An 18,862-nucleotide genomic window follows, 5' to 3' on the forward strand; every position below is an offset into this window, starting at 1 on the left:
ACAAAAACATCGGAGAATATTACACATATGATTTATTCTAAGAAAAATACAAATTAAAGGGTTGAGATAGCGGGATACTAATGGAAAAGCAGAATGTTTTCTTCGAAATAACATGCACTGAATCACGTAAGATCAATGTGTATGAAGAAAGTTCATATTAAGAGTCATCTTTCATTTGATGTTAAACAGGTTTAGTTAAATCTTTACATGTCATTATAATGAGGTCATAGAGATACTTTACAACACATAAATAATTAATCATGAAGCTTTAGCTGCTCTTTGTAGAATGAAATGGATTATTACAGAAAAACTCTCCAGATCCGTGCTGTCAATGCGGGCTATAATTCCCTTCATCTGTTTGTTTCAACATGATCAATGCTGAATGGGCAAAGTAGACACACGTGTATAGACACAGATTAAATTAACACTTGCATAAAAATATTTTCAAAGGCGTTACATCACAATTTAAAAAACAATTCGAATGGGAAATATGGTTCTATTATGGCCACTTTACACATGCAAAGGCGGCACAGAAACTGAATCTGAAGCGGCATAAATGTGTATTTACACAGAGCGTTAATGCGGCTCTAAAGCGGCATAATGCATTTACATTTACTGAACATAACCACAAAAGCACTGTTCTATCAATACGCTAATAAAATAATGCCATAAATTAAACGATATAAACAAAAAATTTATTTAATTTATTAAAATTAAAGTTTTTTTAAGCATGTATCATAAATCATATAGTAATAACTGAGCAAGCATAATACCCGCCTGAGTACTGAGGTTACTGCCATAGTAACACAAGAACACACATTAAGTAATTGCAACTGAAGTGATTCAGACCTAAAAGGGATCGTTCAAGTGATGTGAAGACTGTCAAGACAGCAGCTCGGAGTGCTCCTAAAGAGACGGTTCACCCAAAAATGAAAATTCTTTGTCATCATTTACTCACCCTCGGGTTGTTCCAAACCTGTATAAATGTCTTAGTTTTGTTGAACACAAAGACAAATATTTGGAAGAATGTTGGCAACTGACATTTCTGGGACATCATCTAATAGTGTGTATGTATATTTTTTTGTTCTGTTCAAAACCAAATGGCTTATTTTTAAGCATTTATATAAGCAAACAGATCTGGGGAACCATTGACTACTATTGTAATTTTTCCTATGGTAGTCAATAATGTCCCAGAACTGCAAATTGTAAGGTTTGGAACAACTAGAGGGTGAGTAAATGATGACAAAGAATTTTCATTTTTGAGTGAACCGTCTCTTTAGCACTCAGAGCTGCTGTCTTGTCAATGTACATCACATTCAAGTTGTGTGTGTGAGAGAGAGAGAGAGAGAGAGACTTTTTTTTAGAAGACTCATATTTTATTCCAAAGAAATAAAAAGCTGTAAAACAGCAAATAGAAAGAAATCACTACAATGACAGTCATCATAACAAACAATAGGATCTCTATAAGACTAGATACCCTGTGCAGAACTACAGCAGTGTGTGTTCCCATCAGATAAACCCACCACAAAAACACTTTCGGCTTTCTGCTGGTCAATATTAAAGCTGTTCCTCGTATTCACAATATCACAAGGTTTACCGTGTTAAGAAGAAAATACTAGTGTCTTAATTGTTTCTACAAAAATACAGCAGCCATCAACAGACTGATATGTTACGCGGCTTTAGATTCTTAAATGAACCCGAGATGAGATAAACTAAACCCAGCAGAGATGGTTTTTGTGTGGGCATCTCACCAAGTATTGCTAAAGCGTCCTCAGAAACCACCCGACGGCTTGCTGGTAGTGTGGAATGATGGGCAGCATTGTGACAGCTGCACTAAGGGATGTCACTTCCTGTCAAGCACTGGTCTGGAGCAGAAGGCGTGCATCACTTCCTGTTCCTGCAGCACTGGATTTATTAACAGAGATTTGTGCACAGAGGGCCATCCGGTGAGGGGAAAGTCACATTCTGAACATTCCTTACTGTAATATGTGTCGGATCATTTTGATGTTGGGATGTTAAGGGCTGGGTTCCTGCTCGGACAAACTAAACTAAAAACTAAAACACTTTTTCCAGCCAGTGAAACGATCTCTACTTTACACTATACTGTAATACTCGCTATTCTTCCATAAATAAAATCTTTAAATACTTTGGTTGGCCTACATTTCATCAGATCTCAAATGAGCAGTTCGCCACAACAAATAGTAATATTTAATCACTCCTGTGTTGTTTCAAATGATTACCGTAAAAAATATAAAAATACTGAATAGCCATTTTGCCATCAAATTAGGATGATTTGATATTATCAATGACTTTTCAGTCTGTATTGCATTATAAGGCAGGAATTACTTCCATGTTTTCTTATACTTTTATGAACTTGACACCTGAAGTCACTGCGTTGTTGGAAATCGCAATGCAATACAGGAAAAAAAGGCCAAAAGTTTCTCATTCTAGAATTCATATCCGAAATGACATGGTTTTCTTTGTTGGGTGAACCGTTCCTTTAAATCTGGTCGTTGAAGCTTTGGAACAGACAGACAGAATATAATACTGCAGTTCTCAGTGTTACTCCAGCAGTGCAGTGCTGAAGATAAATTTCAGTTAAGTCAACTTCAGCATCAACTACAGACTGACTGTGTGCTCATTCACACCAAGTTTAGATTCAATCTAACTCTCAAAACACAAAACTAATCCTCATCAAGACTAATCTAATTGAAAATTAAGCAATATAATAACAACGGTGTATTAAGCCCTGAGCGAGTATGAATGTGTGTGAGCGTGACCAAGCGTGTTTGTGTCCTCAGAGCGTCTGCACCAGCACTGGAAACATCAGGGACAGATGCTCGGCTCCACGGATGGGCAGCTTTTGTGTGGTGTAGTAATGGATGACTTCAGAGATGGAGTCGAACGGAGGACTGTTCTCGCCTAGGATGAACTTCCCATCACGAGACTGTGAGAACTTCATGTGCATGAACCCGTGACAGCTTCTGCAGAGAGGCACACACACAGGGAGACATCCAGCATGCTTATTCCTTACAGAAAAAAGTCTCGGTAAGAGGATCAACACTTTTATAAAGCACTTGGGGTGTAACGATAGACATTAGTACAATACAATAGCATCATGATATGTGAATTTTAAAATTGAAACTGAAATTCAATAATTTATTTTAAAAACATTTACAATTTTCAGTAAAATGATATTCAACTTGCTACAGAAGTGAACACATTCAAGGTTTAATCTAACTTTCTGTATGTGAATTATTAAAAATATAATGTATTTGCAAAAATAAGTAAAAAATCATGTATTTGTGGGGTTTTTTGTTGTTGGTGTTATTAGCTATATTGTTTTAGTTATTATTACTTAATCAAATCAACCCAAATGCAGTTTGATTGATAGTAATTGGAATGCACAATAAATAAAAAAACATGATATAAAAAAAATCAGTTTTTGCAACTGAACTCTTAAAATAACTTTTAATGTCAAGTTAAATGAATATTAATTCTAAGCTAAAACCTAAGAGAGAACGTCTCGAAGAAAAGTACAAAATAAAAAACAAAACATTCTAAATGTTGATGTGGATCACGTGTAGGCAGTTCAACCAATTTACGAGAACTTAAAATATCATAAAACTATCTCCAAAGCTCTACAATATACATTTTTATCGAGATATATTATGCCATGACATCAGTACACCCCTAAATGAATTTGACTGAATGTCCCTTTGGTTATTGTATTTATTGAGGACGTTACGATATGTCTGAGGACGACAGAAATTAAATGAGAGAAATGCGAGCAGATCAGTGTTTTTAGCGAATAGCTGTTATGATTGATATGATTATTGTGAAAATCTAAATCTGCTATAGTAAGTCTGATCTTAGAAAAGCAAAAGCACGCTGATCTGACATCATTTTGATGCTTATGCACAAATACTGCGGGACAATTTACATCCCAGCTTTTAATATTTCAACACACCCAAAGCAAAAGCCACAGTAATGTAGCTGCGATTCAGTTATTGAGCAAGTTTATAAAACAGCAGTCTCCTTACTTTACCCGGACTCATAATAGTAAGGTTATAGTAACGATAAGAATAAGTACATAAAGTACCCTGCAATTTTAAACAAAGTTACAAACAGAGATGGAAGACTTCAGCTGTACATAAAACCATCAAAGTCTTGAATTTGATTCAAGATTCCACCAATGCCCATTTCTGACCAAGTAACAGAAGAAAAATATGAAACTAGTGAAGCGGGACTAATTCAATACCTGGTGTGGGAAGTACTTCAATTATTATACGAACACAAACACACACAACACAACCACAGCAGTCAGTTTACATGGCTTTTATAACAGTACCTGAGAGACAGCGAGTAGTCGTTGCGTCCCGTCTGGCTCTTTCTCACCAGATAACTGCATTCTTTACAAAGCGTGAGCAGAGATTCGGCTTCCGAGCGTGTCAGCGCACCATGGTACCAACTAAAAAAAACATCATGTGATGAGTGTATTCTTCTAGACTCGGTCTGGCTGATGTATTGAGCAGCATGTCTTAATACATACACCTGTTTCTCCAGGGGCAGTGTGGGGTCAACCCTCTCGCCCAGGATACCGTGAGGGCTGTTTGGTTTGCGTAGGCTGGCGGGTCCACCGGTTCTGGATGCTCCTGCGGCCCACTGCAGCTCGTCGCGGGGCAGCGTGGACTGATCCCAGTCTCTCGCATCGAACGTCACTACAGAACAACAGTTAGAACGTTTAAGAAAGCATTCAAAGTGAAGGACACCAGTGAAAAAACGAAAGCGTGAAAAACACCATTGGTCCCTATGGACGCTACGTGCGCTGGATGTAGCTGGCAGAGATTTCAGCGGAAGTACGTCATCGCTCCGTGTGCCATACCCCATTAAAGATCAAACTGACCAAATTATTTGTTATTTAAATATCAATTCAATAGATATCATAATAATATCGTTGTCATGAATTATTCTGTCCTCATGTATATTACTATGTTTTTCCAAATGCATAAAACGCACGGATGAACAACATTTGCCAAAATGAGCAGTAGACAACAATTCATGTGGGACACCGTTGCTACACCGGACGCGACAACCTTGCATCCAGTGTGGACAAAATTTAAAATGATAATGGGTTCTAATTCGTTCTATTGTCTCTTGTCGCATCGCGCCGCATCCGGTGTAAGAAATAAACTGAAACACAATAAGCAATAGACCTTCGTCTCTTGGACTTATCAAGAGAAGACTGTCAAAAGTTGTTATTTAAAAATTATTTAAAGCAGTGGTTCTCAAGGGGGCTGTGCCACAGATTTTGTGGCATTTTAGAAATATAGATATTTATCATAAATTTTGTGCAATCAAACATCAGAAAAACAATGCCACCAACCAAAAGAATTTATGTTTTAGCATTGTTTAACTGAATATTTTCTTGGTTTAATTAAAATTTTAAGTTTAAGATTATAAGTCTTTATTTGGGGGGCCGCAAAGCAATGCACTCTACACAAAGGGGGCCTTACAACAAAAAAGTTTGAGAACCACTGATTTAAAGAGTAACCAAAATCTTTAAAATCTTATTTTTAAAGATTCTCTATATTAAACATCAAGCATGAAACAATGTAACATACTACTGTTCACAATGTTTTTGCAGTATGCATGCTTGTTCACATATTATTTCCCCAAAACTGCAGAAGAAAGTCCCCACAGCGATAGTCTTACCGGCGAAGGCTTTAGAGATGTTCTCCTTCTTCCACTCCCAGGGCTGGTCGTACTCATCTGCAGGTCTCTCATCATCTTGGGGCAGACGGCTCTCCCTCTCGTCCTCTGCGGGGGACCCCCGGGGTCCGGTTCTCTCTTCATACGGGCTGTCGTAGAGCTGCGGGCTGCCCCAGTCTGTGCCGTGCTGCAGCTCTGAGAAACAAAACAGTTTTATTAGCTCATCTTGTGTTTTGTCGCTAAAACACACAAATAAAACACTGACCAATCTTGGTATGCGTGTTCCCTTGGGATCGAACCCTTGAGCTATAGAAATACTTGTATTACTACAGTTTCATTGTAAAACCGATTTACCGCTTATAAATCGTTGGGCTTCGAACGGCTCCATGTAACTGCTGCAGGTTTCTACAGTGTCATGTTCCCAGTCAGGTCTGGGCCGCGGGTCCGGCCGGGCGTCAAAAGGGTCAGAGTAATCCGATTCACCAACCGCAGGAGCCGAGGGAACCACCTGTAGAAAGAAGAGGGTAAGAAAAATAATAAACAAGTGTTGAGTGACGTATATTAAAGATTATAAACAAAATGACGAGCAAATTGGTTGATTCAACAATTTACAAATCACAAATTATACATATTTAGATGCATGTACTGTAGGTAAACATTATTTATTTAGCTATACATTCTTGAATATTCCTATATTTTTATTTTAATCAAGACACTATTACCATAGACGGGAAAATCTGTGAAGCTGCATCAAACAAAAAGATATTTACATACAATATCAATAATCACTGTTATACGTAATAATGGAACACTGCGATTTCTAGAAGCATTATAAAAAATGACACCTTGCGTTCATTAAGCAGAAATATATTTGTATTATAAACATTAAATCAAAAATGTAAATATTTTAGTGGTCATACAAAACGTTTTTGGTTATTTTGCCAATATGATGGTTCCCAAGATAGAAAAAGAAATCAAAAGGCTAAAAATAATTGAGCGAGGTTATGTCTGGGAAGCGTGCGTTGCATGTCTGAGTCGAGTTTAAGGATGCATTTTGCTGTAATTTGATCACTCGGCCTGATCAAATGCGTGTTGAAGGGCTGGAAAGAGAGCAGGCCGAGTGCAGCGAGCAAAAATGGGCCTGTCTGCTTCCGGCATGCATTAAATGAACCCAGTGTAATGAAACATACATGCCTGGAAACAGACAAACAGGTCTATATATATCAACTACTTCAAGCTAGAGATACAGAGAAAGATTCATTAGATCTATTTGAAGATATAGTTCAACCCAAATTTAAACACATTTCATCATTTAGTCTGAACACATTATGTTCGATAAACAAGTCAACATGAACCGAACAAGACCAATGGTGTTTATACTAAACAGCTCTACAGATTGAATAAATTCACACAGGTTTAAAACCACATAAGGGTGATGAAAGAATATCCATTTTTGGATTAACTATCCTTTCAAAAAACCAAAAGGAATAAAAAAACATCAGCACGTCACAAATCCAGATAAACAAAGAGACCGACAGAGAGAGAGATGAAGATGGTTTACGTCTCATTTCAGTTCCGGCAGACATTGGGATTAAATGATTTGGGTTAAAGTAAATGGTTCTCCGTGCACCCCCGCCTAACCCGTGACATCACACAAAGAAGCGAATTGTGTATGCGTGTGTGCTTTGGTTTGTTATGACAACATGAGTCGTCTACATCAAGTGCACTAAACATATTCAAACAAATCAAAACTAAACAAACAATCCTCTCGTGTGCACAGACAACGTATTCTTGTAACATATCTGATATATAGCCGATAAAAGAGGTCTTTATGTCAGTAAAACACTCATTTAAACAAACACACGTCCACCCTTCATTGTTCATATTTATACCGTACAAGAATGTGGTAAGCTTTAAAAATAAATGCAACAATAAAATATGAATGTTGCACCTGCACTATACTCGATCACGTTGTCATAACATGTAGGCAAAACCTTAATATGTTATGAAAGCAAACGATTATTCTTACAGGAGCCTGCGGTTCCTCGAAGGTCACAATGTTTAATGGGATCTTGCTACGCCCGAATTCCTGAGATTCCACTTTTATCAGTCTGTGTTTGGGAGACACGATCTTCACCTCCACGCCGTTGGACAGCACTGTACCAAAAGAGGGGAACGCCTCCAACGAGCCCGACCTGCTGTGCACCCGGTTCTCCAAGGGGTCGTACGGATCCTCAAAGTCCAGCTCTTTCTGAAGCCGGTAAGCCCGTAGGATCTCGCTCTCGGTGTAGTCTGGTTTCGGGGGCTGCGGCGGTCCTTTCCTGCTGCCAAAACTAAGCTGATTTCTAAACCACTTTGCCATGGGTCTACAAACAAGATGAGAGAATCAAATTAAAGGTTGAAAGAACTGCTTGTGCAGGACTTTATCCTTACTGTAGTTCAGAATAAACCCATAAATCTTGCTCGTGTATGAAAGACTTAACCAATGAGTTACTTATTACACAGCGTGTGTCAATAAATGGCAAATATGATATTGTGTAATAGCTCACCTTTAATTTCCCCAATGCATGAAAGAGTTAGAACAGCCGACGGCTCCTTTTTGCTCGCAAGAAATTAATCTGTAAAGGCAAATGCACCATCATGAACTATTTAAAAGCAAGGCAAGTGAAGAAAGGCAGTGTATTTTTCAAACCTCCGCCCCTCTAACAGTGCTGGAAAAAACGATAAAAACCACCACAGAGACTAATGGATTTAATGGTTATAATAGGAATTGCTTTAATGGAGACTATAATAGTCTCTGTGGGTCTGTACTGGTAATGTGTTGGGTTTTTTTGGTGGGATGTTACCTGGCGGATGGGAACCAAGAGAACACCATTAAATCCTAATGGGATAAAGCCCAAAACACACTACATAAAGGAATTTTGTAATGGTTTTCATGGTAGACGGATGATGTCTCACAATGGTATTTGTAATAGAAACCATTAGAATATGCAAGTCAATGATTCTGATGCATTTATACTTGGGCAGTTAATTGAACATAATGGCCATTCCCATAAACAAAACAAACAAATCAATAATATTGAAAGAGAAAGTTTAACACGCACGCGCACACGCACGCGCGCAGAGCTGAATCTTGCCAAAATAAACCTGTCAAACCAAAACATGCAGAAGCATTAACAGAACACACCCACTTTCTGATTCTTCCACGTTTTAGTACAGATAGAAATCTACTTTAAAAATGAAGTGCATGAATATTAATATTGTCATTGATGCATTTAAAAAAGGGATATTAGCAAACCGGCTAACACCTCTAAGCTCCTCCACCAACGATTACAGTCACTTCCCCTGCCGACAAATGAGATTATACACAGAAACATGGTTGTATATTATACATTCCAACAAAATACTACAGTATTTTGGCAAAAAAACGAGTAAAAGTATCACATTCAGTATGTAACGTTATTATGTTAGCCGGTGTGCCAGAGAGCGCGAGAGACTCGCCAGAGCAGCGCAAATTTCTCCCCAAAACACGATCGTTTCACTCACAAAAACAGTTCAGAAACAAACAACCACCGAAAGAATTTGCAAAATACTAACGTTAACCTCTCAGCAATGCATAGACGTAATGATAGTATAAAGCAGATGTATCTATCAATATATTTCAGACACAAAGATGCAAAATCAATGAACTGAAACACATGCTTTTGTTGAAAGTCGTGGTGCTCAGAACGTACACAGTCGTGCTTAAAAGAATCAAATGTTAAAAGGTTTCAAAACCCACCATATGCAGATTTTGCAGCAAAGTCCCCGGTGGGTAAACGAGGACACTGCGACGCGTCGTCCGCTATTTGACTCCTCATGCTTGTTTAAACAGTTTTTCTCGCATATTAAACAAAGTCCAACCAGCGTTCAATGTTGACAGAGGAGAGTTTCAACTCCTGCATGTAGGAAAGTGTCTTGACCACTTATGAAACGGACTACTAGAACAAAGCAACGTATGCTTGATGCGTTCAACTTCGTGAGGCCGATCGGCGACGCGTATGACTTCAAAGTATCGCGAGAGCAGAGCTGTCTGTGACTTCACGTACTCTCGGAAATTAGATAACTCCCACTTCAACCCGGAAATAACGTCTGGATCAAGTAACATTAAAAGTATTTGGCAATGTTAAAACATTAATGTTACTAATTGATTTAGTGACATAAAAACATACAAAAGTATATCTAACATTAAAAGAGCAAATTATTTCCGGGTTGAAGTAGGATTTATCATATTTCCGAGAGCAGGTGAAGGCAGAATAATGTCGGAGATTGGATAATTCCCATTTATGATATCATGATTCCGAGTTGGTTGTGTTCAGGTGCTTTTTTGTCGGAAAGAATGGAGGACGCCTGGTTCATGTCTTGGGAAAATGTTATATGGTAATAGTTTTATCAACCGTACATCCTACTGTACAGTTTTACTAGTCAGTTTGATGACTATTCTGGAATAGTGGTGAAATACATGCTATTTTCGCAGTAAAGGGGAACCGAATAAGTAAAGGTTTTTGCAAGCGATTTGGTGCCAGGCGTCGCTCATTTTCAGACCGAAGATGACGGGAGGGGATGTAGACCTGGAGCACTGGGTTAAGGTAGATGGGTGAATTTGCCGTTATCGTTCTGAAGGCCAGTGTCAGAGATTTAAACTTGATGCGGGCAGCAACTGGCAGCCAGTGAAGTGAAATCAAGAGGGGTGTTACATGGGTTCTTTTAGGCTGATTGAAAACAAGACATGCAGCTGCATTCTGGATCATTTGCAAGGACTTGACTGCATTGGTTGGAAGACCGGTGTTGTGCCGAAAACACACTCCCCGCCAGATTATGCACCCCCTTCAATAACACGTGTCCGATTGGCTAATTCTAACCCCTCCCCACACCCAATCCTAATCCTAACCCCTCCCCTAACACCTAATCCTCACCCTAACCATTATGGGGAGGGGGGGGTGCATAATCTGGCAGGGAGTGTGTTTTCGGCACGACACCGGCCAGTAGAGAATTGCAGTAGTCCATTCTTAATATGACATCATTTTATTCAAATATAAAAAAAAGTCCCAACGTTTCTGGAATTCGGGTTGTGTTAGCTGCTGGTTTGGAAATCTCAGTGTGAAATATAAAAACGCATTAAATAGAATAGTCAAGTCAACTTTTTTTCATAGCGCTTTTTACCATTTTTATTGTTACAAAGCAGCTGTACATAAAATATTTTGACTATAAGCAAAACATTTAAAGCACACATTTAGGTTAAGGGAGAGAGAAACACAGTTCAAATATTAAACAGACTATAAATTCCTAAATGTAATATTAAGTAAAACTTTAAAATAAATAAATAGTTACTCTTAGTGGAAAGATCATAGGTAATGAACAGAGAAGTTTGTCATTTTTGGTTAATAGAAATGTTTTGAGTCGGGCCCAAACTTTATTCTACCTTCAGGTTCCATAATAGCTGTTACTTATTAAACTAATAATCAATGCTGTTTCATGTATTCTGACTTCTTTACAATGTTAAACGTGCTGGCTTCTCATGCTTACATTGTAAACTTGTCAAAAAACAAGTTGGACGTATTACGTAGTATTTCTGTGCTCAATACACTCCCCCAAGGTTCGTGTACGTTTGGGAAAGTTTTGTTCGAACATGAAAAACCGTCACGTAACTTTTCTTAATCCTTTATTGTGCAATTCTCCAAGAAAAGCACAGCCACTATTATAATTATAAAGAAATAGCCTGCTCACGCGTCAACCGACGAGCGATAGGAAGACCCGCCTACCATCAAGATGGGCTGCGCTGTGTCAAGATTGGCTGCGCTGTGGGCCTACAGCTAGTTACTCTTGCGATAGTGAGAGAAGTTGAGGTGTGTTTGTTTGTTCACGGCATTTCAGTGATGGATGTTATATAAACGGCGGATATAACGCTGGATTTGCAGATCGTTTGAAACTGATAGATGGAGCAGTCCCAGCTCTAAAATATGCCGGACATGAACCGCACGTGGTAACTAAGTCATATGTCTGTGTTTTGTTGGCAATCGGCATGTACGTGCATAATGTAAACAACACAAACTTATAGTGAATCAAAACGGTTATGCAGGGATAATGCAATGATGCATACCCGCATACCCCCAGGATGTCGTATGTTTTTGGAAATAATCGTACAGCTGGATCTATCTTTTATGAATGTGATCCAATTAAATACTCGAAGTAAGATACGAAGTATGCAATACTATTGTTACTGTACTCAAGATTAATATGAGATTGGCAGAAACTGCCCGTTCAACCGGACCTTTAAAATACATGCAATATTTTGGCAAGTAAATCAACCTGAGGGCATTTTAAGTCAAAACAAGAAGAACACAAATTAAGCTTCTTTCCTTAAAAATATGTAACACTTAACTTGTTGTTTAATAGGCAAGTTAATTATTACATCTGGATTTATGAGTGTAAGCAACTAAACATGTTCTACTTATGTAAAATATACAAATTATGGTCTTATAAACTCTCTGAGAAGGGCCCTTAAATATATTTATTATGAATTATCTGCTAATAAAATGTGCTGAATGCACTTTGATTATATTAACACTTATCAAAATATTTCAGAAAACTTTGAACAAGCTTATTTAAGCAGGACGTTAAAATTGCAGCAGAAGAGAAAAAGTAAACCAATAAAAATGACACATATCATATAAACAATGCCAGTAGATAGCAAATAATGGACAAATACTTACTAAGTTTACTATGTTTCAGGTTTCTTTGGTCAAATGTTCATACAGGAAAAATGAGATCCTGGAAGTGACGGTATAAAAGACAGCTCTACGTTCCTCTCAGCTCTACATCACTGTAAAGGTACTGTATGTTTCATCTTTATTCACTTACAAGAATAAGACTGATGGACTTGACTGTATTCATTCTATTCATATTACTATTTCTTCTCAAGATGAAAATTATTTTCTTTTTGCAAAATAATAATTTTTGTTCAGGCTAAAGTTGAACTTGGTCATTTTCTTGACAGGTTTCAGCTCAATTCAGCAGAATGATGAAGGTTCTTCTACTGGCACTGGTGTTGACTGATGGTGAGTTTGAAGCTGCTGATGTTCCTAGAGGCGTCTGAATGGTTTTAGTTTTACACACGAGAACACAAGTGTCTTAACACAAGCATTATAAAAGTTTAAAAAACTTTTATAGTATTTCTAGTATTTTGATTATGTTGAACATACTGTTGACACATTTTATGCATTGTATGTAAACATATCATGCTAATTTGTACACTGTGTGTAAATATATTATCTTTGTATTTTTCTATTGATGTTCAATAAAAAAAGACACATGAAAACCCTGAGTATTACCAAAACAATAATGGCGGTTCAACTTTAGCCTAAACAGAAATTATTTCAGTAATATGTATGAATGAACTTCACGAATGTCGATCGATATTTTTATTTCACTAGTGTTTGTAAGAGTCATTCCAATTAAGGCCTAAACGGCCCCTCATACTGGAGGATCGCATTGTCTTTGTTCTTGCTGATGCAGCTCATTTCAAATGAAAGCTTTGGGATTAGTGTTGCAGAATATTGTTTGAGGACCATGTTGCATTGCAAGCTGCCTATAATAAACGGTTGCAAAATGCAGTGATTGGTCAAACAGAATTCAATGCACATCCTTTATCAGAATACTGAGGTCAAATCTCACGGGTAGATCACCAGTTGCACCTGAAATGTCAAATAATAGATGGTACAAGACTAGACTGCATTAACATTATGTTAGGAAAACCAAAACAATCCACCTGATGTCTGACATTTGTTCTGAGAAGCTCACGATACGCTAAACGTTTCATAAACCAAGGCAGGAAAAGAAAAAGTCAATAGCAGTGAATCAGGTGGAACATTTTATTAATCTGTTCGAAGGATTTATTCATCTTTGTAATGCGAGACTAGAGTTTATGGGAAAAATTTTTATGTAGGTTTACTCGCCTCCATATGCAGCACCATCAAATGCATTTCCACCTATTGACTGAACCAATGTTAAACAGAGTTAAAATTATATTACAAACACATTACAGAGTACATCAGAAACAATAGAGTACACAACAAACATCAACATGGATCAGATGTAATATATTCAAGCAAAAAATCTATAAAATTGAAAGGGCTTTTGTTCCTCCACCTGAAACGTTTATTACTGAAAAATTTTCTTTTTTAATTTATGTATGAGCAGACCAGGTCGAGGAAGCTGTTACGGTAATCTTTGGGTCATGTGGAGAGAGGTGGTTGCCTTTGTGCTGAAGATAAACACATCTTTGCGGTCACAACTACATCTCAGTAAGGATGCTACACTGCATTGTGTTCATTGTCTAATCAGAGTGGCTTTCGTCGCTGTCCAAGTACGCCCCCAACAGACTGAGAGAGGAGCCGTTCTGAACTGTGACTGTCTGGCTGATGGAAGCACCAGGTGTAGCTGTGGAGGTCACGGGTTTGACGGCACCTGTCCATGACATTTCAGAAAGAGAAAAAAGTTGAGGAAAAACGATAGAAGCTGCAGCAGGTCATTATCAGTTAAAACGAGACCAACCAAAAAATGTTTATATTAATATTATTATAAGCATGCGTATAGAATGCATGTGCATGTGACAATAATTTACTTGACTTTAATGCAAATAAATAGTATTTGTTGCACTGCCTTTATGTTCATATACAAAAATCTGTGTTTTGCAATACCATAAAATGTTCTTAATCGTCACGAAAATGTCACAATAAAAATCTTATTGGTCCTACAAATGTGCATCATTTTCCAAATTATCGTTTATTTTTGTTTTGATAGATGCAGTAGTTTAAATAGCACCTGAAGCTGTTCGTGTGTCAGAGGCCGGCTGTGGTATGGCAGAGGCAGAACTGGCAGGTTTCTTCCTCACGACCAGAGACCCCAGCGCTCCCCGTCCTTTCAGACCCCCGACGCTTCTCTCCCAGCTCTCCACCTTCTGTTTCTTCACACCCAGTGAGGACGAGCACTGCGGAAACCACAGACAGATTAATGAGTCAGAAATGAGGCACGTCATAGGAAATAGGAAAACAACAAAAAATATAATGCCCAAGAAGTCTACCTTAAGGTGTAAGCGGCAAAGTAATATATAACATGCAACAATTCAACAATACTAATACAAAAACAAGTTAGCACAATGGTGCCTCAAAAATCATACACTTTTTTTACAGTAGGTGATACAATTTGACTTAAGTTTATTTAACGAGTTACTCGTCTGTCAATAACATAATGTAATATGTGATGTCATGTAATAAAATCAGAAAAATCAACATTTTTCTTATTACCTGTGGTCCTGTGTTTATGTCTGTGGTGAGGATGTCTGTGGGGTTATAAGCTTTATGTTTCCTGCTTCTCTCTGGTTCATTCTCTCCCTCTTCTTCGGAGTCTGAGTCTCTCAGCCGTTTGACCAAAGCCCTGTCCAACATCTCTCTATGAGGAGAAAGAGTAAAATGACATACTATATTACGGATACATATCTTCTTTAAGCTTTGGCAAATAGCACATAAAATAGATGCATGAAGATGCACAGATGCTGCTGTGACGAAATACTATTATATTTAACAAACAACATCAAGATTTAAAAGTTAAAATTGTTAGGCATGTACATCCAGTGTGCATATGTCAAGTGTCTATTTTAATATAGTAATGACATGTTTAGATTTTAGAACCATGATCTAAAGTTAACACTCAACAGGCATTACATCTAAAAGTCAAAATTAGTTCAGGCAAGAAAATGAAATAAAAGTGTGTGATAAAGTAACAAAACATTTACTAACAAATACACAAGTTGAAACTTGTGCATCTTCTAATGAAGTCCGTTTCATACTTGGTCTCTCGCTCGTCCTCCTCTTGCTCTCTCTCTTTCTGTCTCTGCTCCATCTCTTTATATTCATTGAGCATGACCTCAAAGTTCACATGCGCCTGCCTCTGGTTCAAGTCCTTCAGCTCCTGCAGGTTCTCCAGCACCTCCATCTCCATCTTTGAGTCCCGGGTTCGATTCTCCAGAACCTGTGACAACATTTGGCTTGAACGGTCATGAATCCATATTTAGGCACACACAACAAAATGAACAAATGAAAACGTTTGGACATCCTTTGTTGTTACTATTATTACCAAAACTATAAAATAAAACAAATGGTGTAAGGGGATTCATCTTATATTTCCGTTTAACCCAACAACATCCAAACATCTGATCCACACAGACCTTCATCGGGTTATTGAGCTCCTCTTCCTCTCGATCCTGTAGAATTTTCTTCTCCTCCTCTTCCATCAGTTTTTCTGCTTGAAAATTACGCGTCGCACCATGTTCCATGGCGTAGTCTGTGTTTTCTGGGTCAGTCTGTGAAACACATTAGTCAGATGATGACATATCAACAATGTAATTTAACAGAGACAGAGTTTGGAATGTAAAGACATTATTGCTGCTATTATATTGTTAACCTGCAGGTTTGAAAGGGGTCTATGTAACATAATGAACATATTCTTTTACCTTAAAGGTGATCTCAGCCAAGCATCTTGTACATTTGATGTAGAAACGGAAAATGGGCAGCCCCAGGTACAGTTCATTCTGAACGGTCTCTTTACGAGCATTGAACTTCTTTCCTTTGTATATGTACTCTCCACATGTTTTACACCTGCAAAACACCAATCGTTAGCATTCATATTTTTTTATTTAGCAGACTTTATTGATCAGATAATACATTAAAAGCTTTCCTTCAGCTCAGTGGTTAGAGCATGGCCCTAGCAACGCCAAGGTCATAGGTTCGATCCCAGGCATTGCACATGGTTAGAAACAAATGTATAGTAAAATGCAATGTACGTCCAAAGCATTCTGCCAAATGCATTAAATGTACATAAAACCACAGAGAAATCAGACACAACTTTAGTCAAATGTGACCCTGGACAACAAAACCAGTATTTATGGGTCCATTTTTCAAAATTGAGATTTTTACATAAACTGAAAGCAGAATAAATAAGATTTCTATTGACGTATGAGTTGTAAAAATCAAAATATTGAGAAAATTGCCATTGAAGTTGTTAATCAGGGGAACTGTGGCAGGCCATCCACTCACAAAAATAAAGTTTTTATATATTTAAGGTAGGACATTTACAAAATATCTTCATGGAACATGATCTTTACTTATTATCCTAATGATTTTTGGCATAAAAGAAAAATCGATAATTTTGACCCATACAACGTATTTTTGTCTTTTACTAAAAATGTTCCCGTGCTACTTAAGACTGGTTTTGTGATCCAGGGTCACAAATGTTAAACCTTAAAACACTTTAAAAAGAACTTCTTCATCATGCATCTGATTATAAGCAGATGTATCATTTTTTGTGTTTTTTTACTCCTAGCCCATTTTTAATGGCTATATATAACTATATAGCTATTAATGGCTATATAAACGATGTCTTTATGTAGTCCACCTCTGGCAACTAAAACTAAATTTATAAAACGGTCAGTTCTGGTCCTTGATTCTGATTGGCTGAGCGGAGTTCTAAGCGTTATAAAATACCCCAATATATAACGGCTGACCGCACCACATAGCCTAAATATCATTTTATTTACTTTATTTTATGAAACCTGGCTAAGCATATGGAATAACCGTTTTATAAAAGCAATAAGCCCCGCCAAGCAGTGGGTTACAGTGCATTTTATAACAGCTAAAGGGGGTTTTAGGCACTCCGCCCTTAGCTTTTATAAAACGCACTGTAACCCACTGCTTCTTGTGGCTTATTGCTTTAATTTATACATAATTTATACAAGGAACATCTGAAATGAATGAAACTCAGCTCTCACCTCATATTAAACGGTGCCATCAAACTGACCACATACTGACGGTCTTTGGGCAGTTTCAGTTTAGGGATTTTAGACGGATCAAAATCTGGTGGGTAGTATTTCTGTGGTAAAAGAAGAAAATATTTTAGTAGTAACGTTATTAGTTCATAGTGTAACTTTGTAAACAAAACATCACGGGGTTTATTTTATCAGGTGCAGTCACCGCATAACCACATTTATTACTCCAAAATGCACCGGAAATAACACTTATTAGTACAAACGCTGCTTATCTTCCACAAGCTGGACGAAAAATGAATTTATATGAACTAACTTACAATTCACATCACTTAGCGTGTTGATAGCCATTTAGGAATCGCAACTCACATTCTCCAACTACAACAAGAATATCAAAAACAAATAAATGATACTTACGTTCAAAACCTTTCTTTCCGACATGGTTTTCTTTAGTTAGTTAAAAGTAAAAGTAAAACCAACGACGCAAAACCTCAATAGTAAGTTAGCACGCTAGCCCCGCTGTAAACTTCTTCCTCGATTTCACTCGCTCCGTGGGTTCCTCTGACAAGAGTTTCAGTGCTGCCACCACCTGCACAGCCTCGGCATTACACCTGATGGACTAATTCTTGATAAACTTAATATAGTTATAATAGTGATGAAAGTAAAAATCAAATCAGTTTTATTGTCAATAGTTGTAAAATAATAACTGTAATAACAATAATAGTAAACTCTGGGACACATTAAACTTTATAGATTTGTGTTTCCAATCTGTCCTATGATAACTAACAAATGAAGGGTGATAAAGTAAATAATTACGATTCCACTCAACCATTAGATTTCCAATTAATAGTACAGAGAGTTGGATTTTTTTATTGAAACAAAGTGCAAATTATGTAAACTCGCTCCGTGTGTTCCTCTATCAAGAGTTTCAGTGCTGCCGCCACCTGCACAGCCTCGGCATTACACCTAATGGACTAATTCTTGATAAACTTAATATAATTATAATAGTGATGAAAATATAAATCAAATCCGTTTTATTGCCAATAGTTGTAAAAATAATAACTGTAATAACAATAATAGCAAACAGACTAGTCACGGGTTAATTTTAAATAGATGTAATATTTAAAATGTATAATATTTGAAAAAGTATAATTTCAAGTAGAAATTAAGATTCTATAAAGGGATCTTATATCAGCAACAACTAGAACAAGTTTTTGTTCCTCAGAGAACTTTTTAGTCAAGGTTTCTACCTTTATATAATATAGGTAGAACCTTTTTCCATAGAACCATACA

General features: G+C 37.3%; 2 protein-coding genes and 1 long non-coding RNA gene across 4 annotated transcripts; 1 reads left to right on the forward strand and 2 right to left on the reverse strand.

The window, feature by feature from the left end:
• Positions 1–1,364: 1,364 nt before the first annotated feature.
• On the reverse strand, positions 1,365–9,747 carry shda (Src homology 2 domain containing transforming protein D, a). Its single transcript, XM_057334671.1, has 8 exons — positions 9,494–9,747; positions 8,262–8,330; positions 7,742–8,078; positions 6,067–6,220; positions 5,716–5,907; positions 4,553–4,721; positions 4,352–4,471; positions 1,365–2,984 (listed from the first exon to the last, which is right to left on the reverse strand). The coding sequence occupies exons 3-8, from the start codon at positions 8,072–8,074 to the stop codon at positions 2,798–2,800; spliced, it is 1,155 nt and encodes a 384-aa protein (XP_057190654.1). The 5' UTR covers positions 8,075–8,078; positions 8,262–8,330; positions 9,494–9,747; the 3' UTR covers positions 1,365–2,797.
• LOC130554801 (uncharacterized) lies at positions 7,865–14,064 on the forward strand. Of its 2 annotated transcripts, none has more exons than XR_008963029.1 (4): positions 7,865–7,972; positions 12,484–12,582; positions 12,749–12,809; positions 13,951–14,064. It is a non-coding gene; the product is annotated as an uncharacterized LOC130554801 (long non-coding RNA). The 2 variants fall into 2 exon arrangements; XR_008963030.1 differs by lacking the exon at positions 7,865–7,972 and adding an exon at positions 9,992–10,340.
• On the reverse strand, positions 13,609–18,123 carry yju2 (YJU2 splicing factor homolog). The gene is made up of 8 exons (XM_057334672.1): positions 17,987–18,123; positions 17,576–17,676; positions 16,262–16,406; positions 15,977–16,111; positions 15,599–15,780; positions 15,057–15,201; positions 14,575–14,740; positions 13,609–14,217 (listed from the first exon to the last, which is right to left on the reverse strand). Exons 1-8 carry the CDS (start codon positions 18,008–18,010, stop codon positions 14,087–14,089), a joined length of 1,029 nt encoding a protein of 342 aa, XP_057190655.1. The 5' UTR covers positions 18,011–18,123; the 3' UTR covers positions 13,609–14,086.
• Positions 18,124–18,862: the final 739 nt, after the last annotated feature.

This window comes from Triplophysa rosa, linkage group LG5 (assembly GCF_024868665.1).
Source record: "Triplophysa rosa linkage group LG5, Trosa_1v2, whole genome shotgun sequence".
NCBI classification, from domain to species: Eukaryota; Metazoa; Chordata; class Actinopteri; order Cypriniformes; family Nemacheilidae; genus Triplophysa; species Triplophysa rosa.

Coding starts and splice junctions, on each gene's coding strand:
- shda (XM_057334671.1), bottom strand. CDS start 8,074: ATGGCAAAGTGGTTTAGAAATCAGCTTAGTTTTGGCAGCAGGAAAGGA. Junction 6,221..7,741: donor TCGAGGAACCGCAGGCTCCT/GTAAGAATAATC, acceptor TTCTTTCTACAG/GTGGTTCCCTCGGCTCCTGC. Junction 4,722..5,715: donor CATCTCTAAAGCCTTCGCCG/GTAAGACTATCG, acceptor GTTGTTCTGTAG/TGACGTTCGATGCGAGAGAC.
- yju2 (XM_057334672.1), bottom strand. CDS start 18,010: ATGTCGGAAAGAAAGGTTTTGAAC. Junction 16,407..17,575: donor ATGGCACCGTTTAATATGAG/GTGAGAGCTGAG, acceptor GGTGTTTTGCAG/GTGTAAAACATGTGGAGAGT. Junction 16,112..16,261: donor TGGCTGAGATCACCTTTAAG/GTAAAAGAATAT, acceptor TGTGTTTCACAG/ACTGACCCAGAAAACACAGA.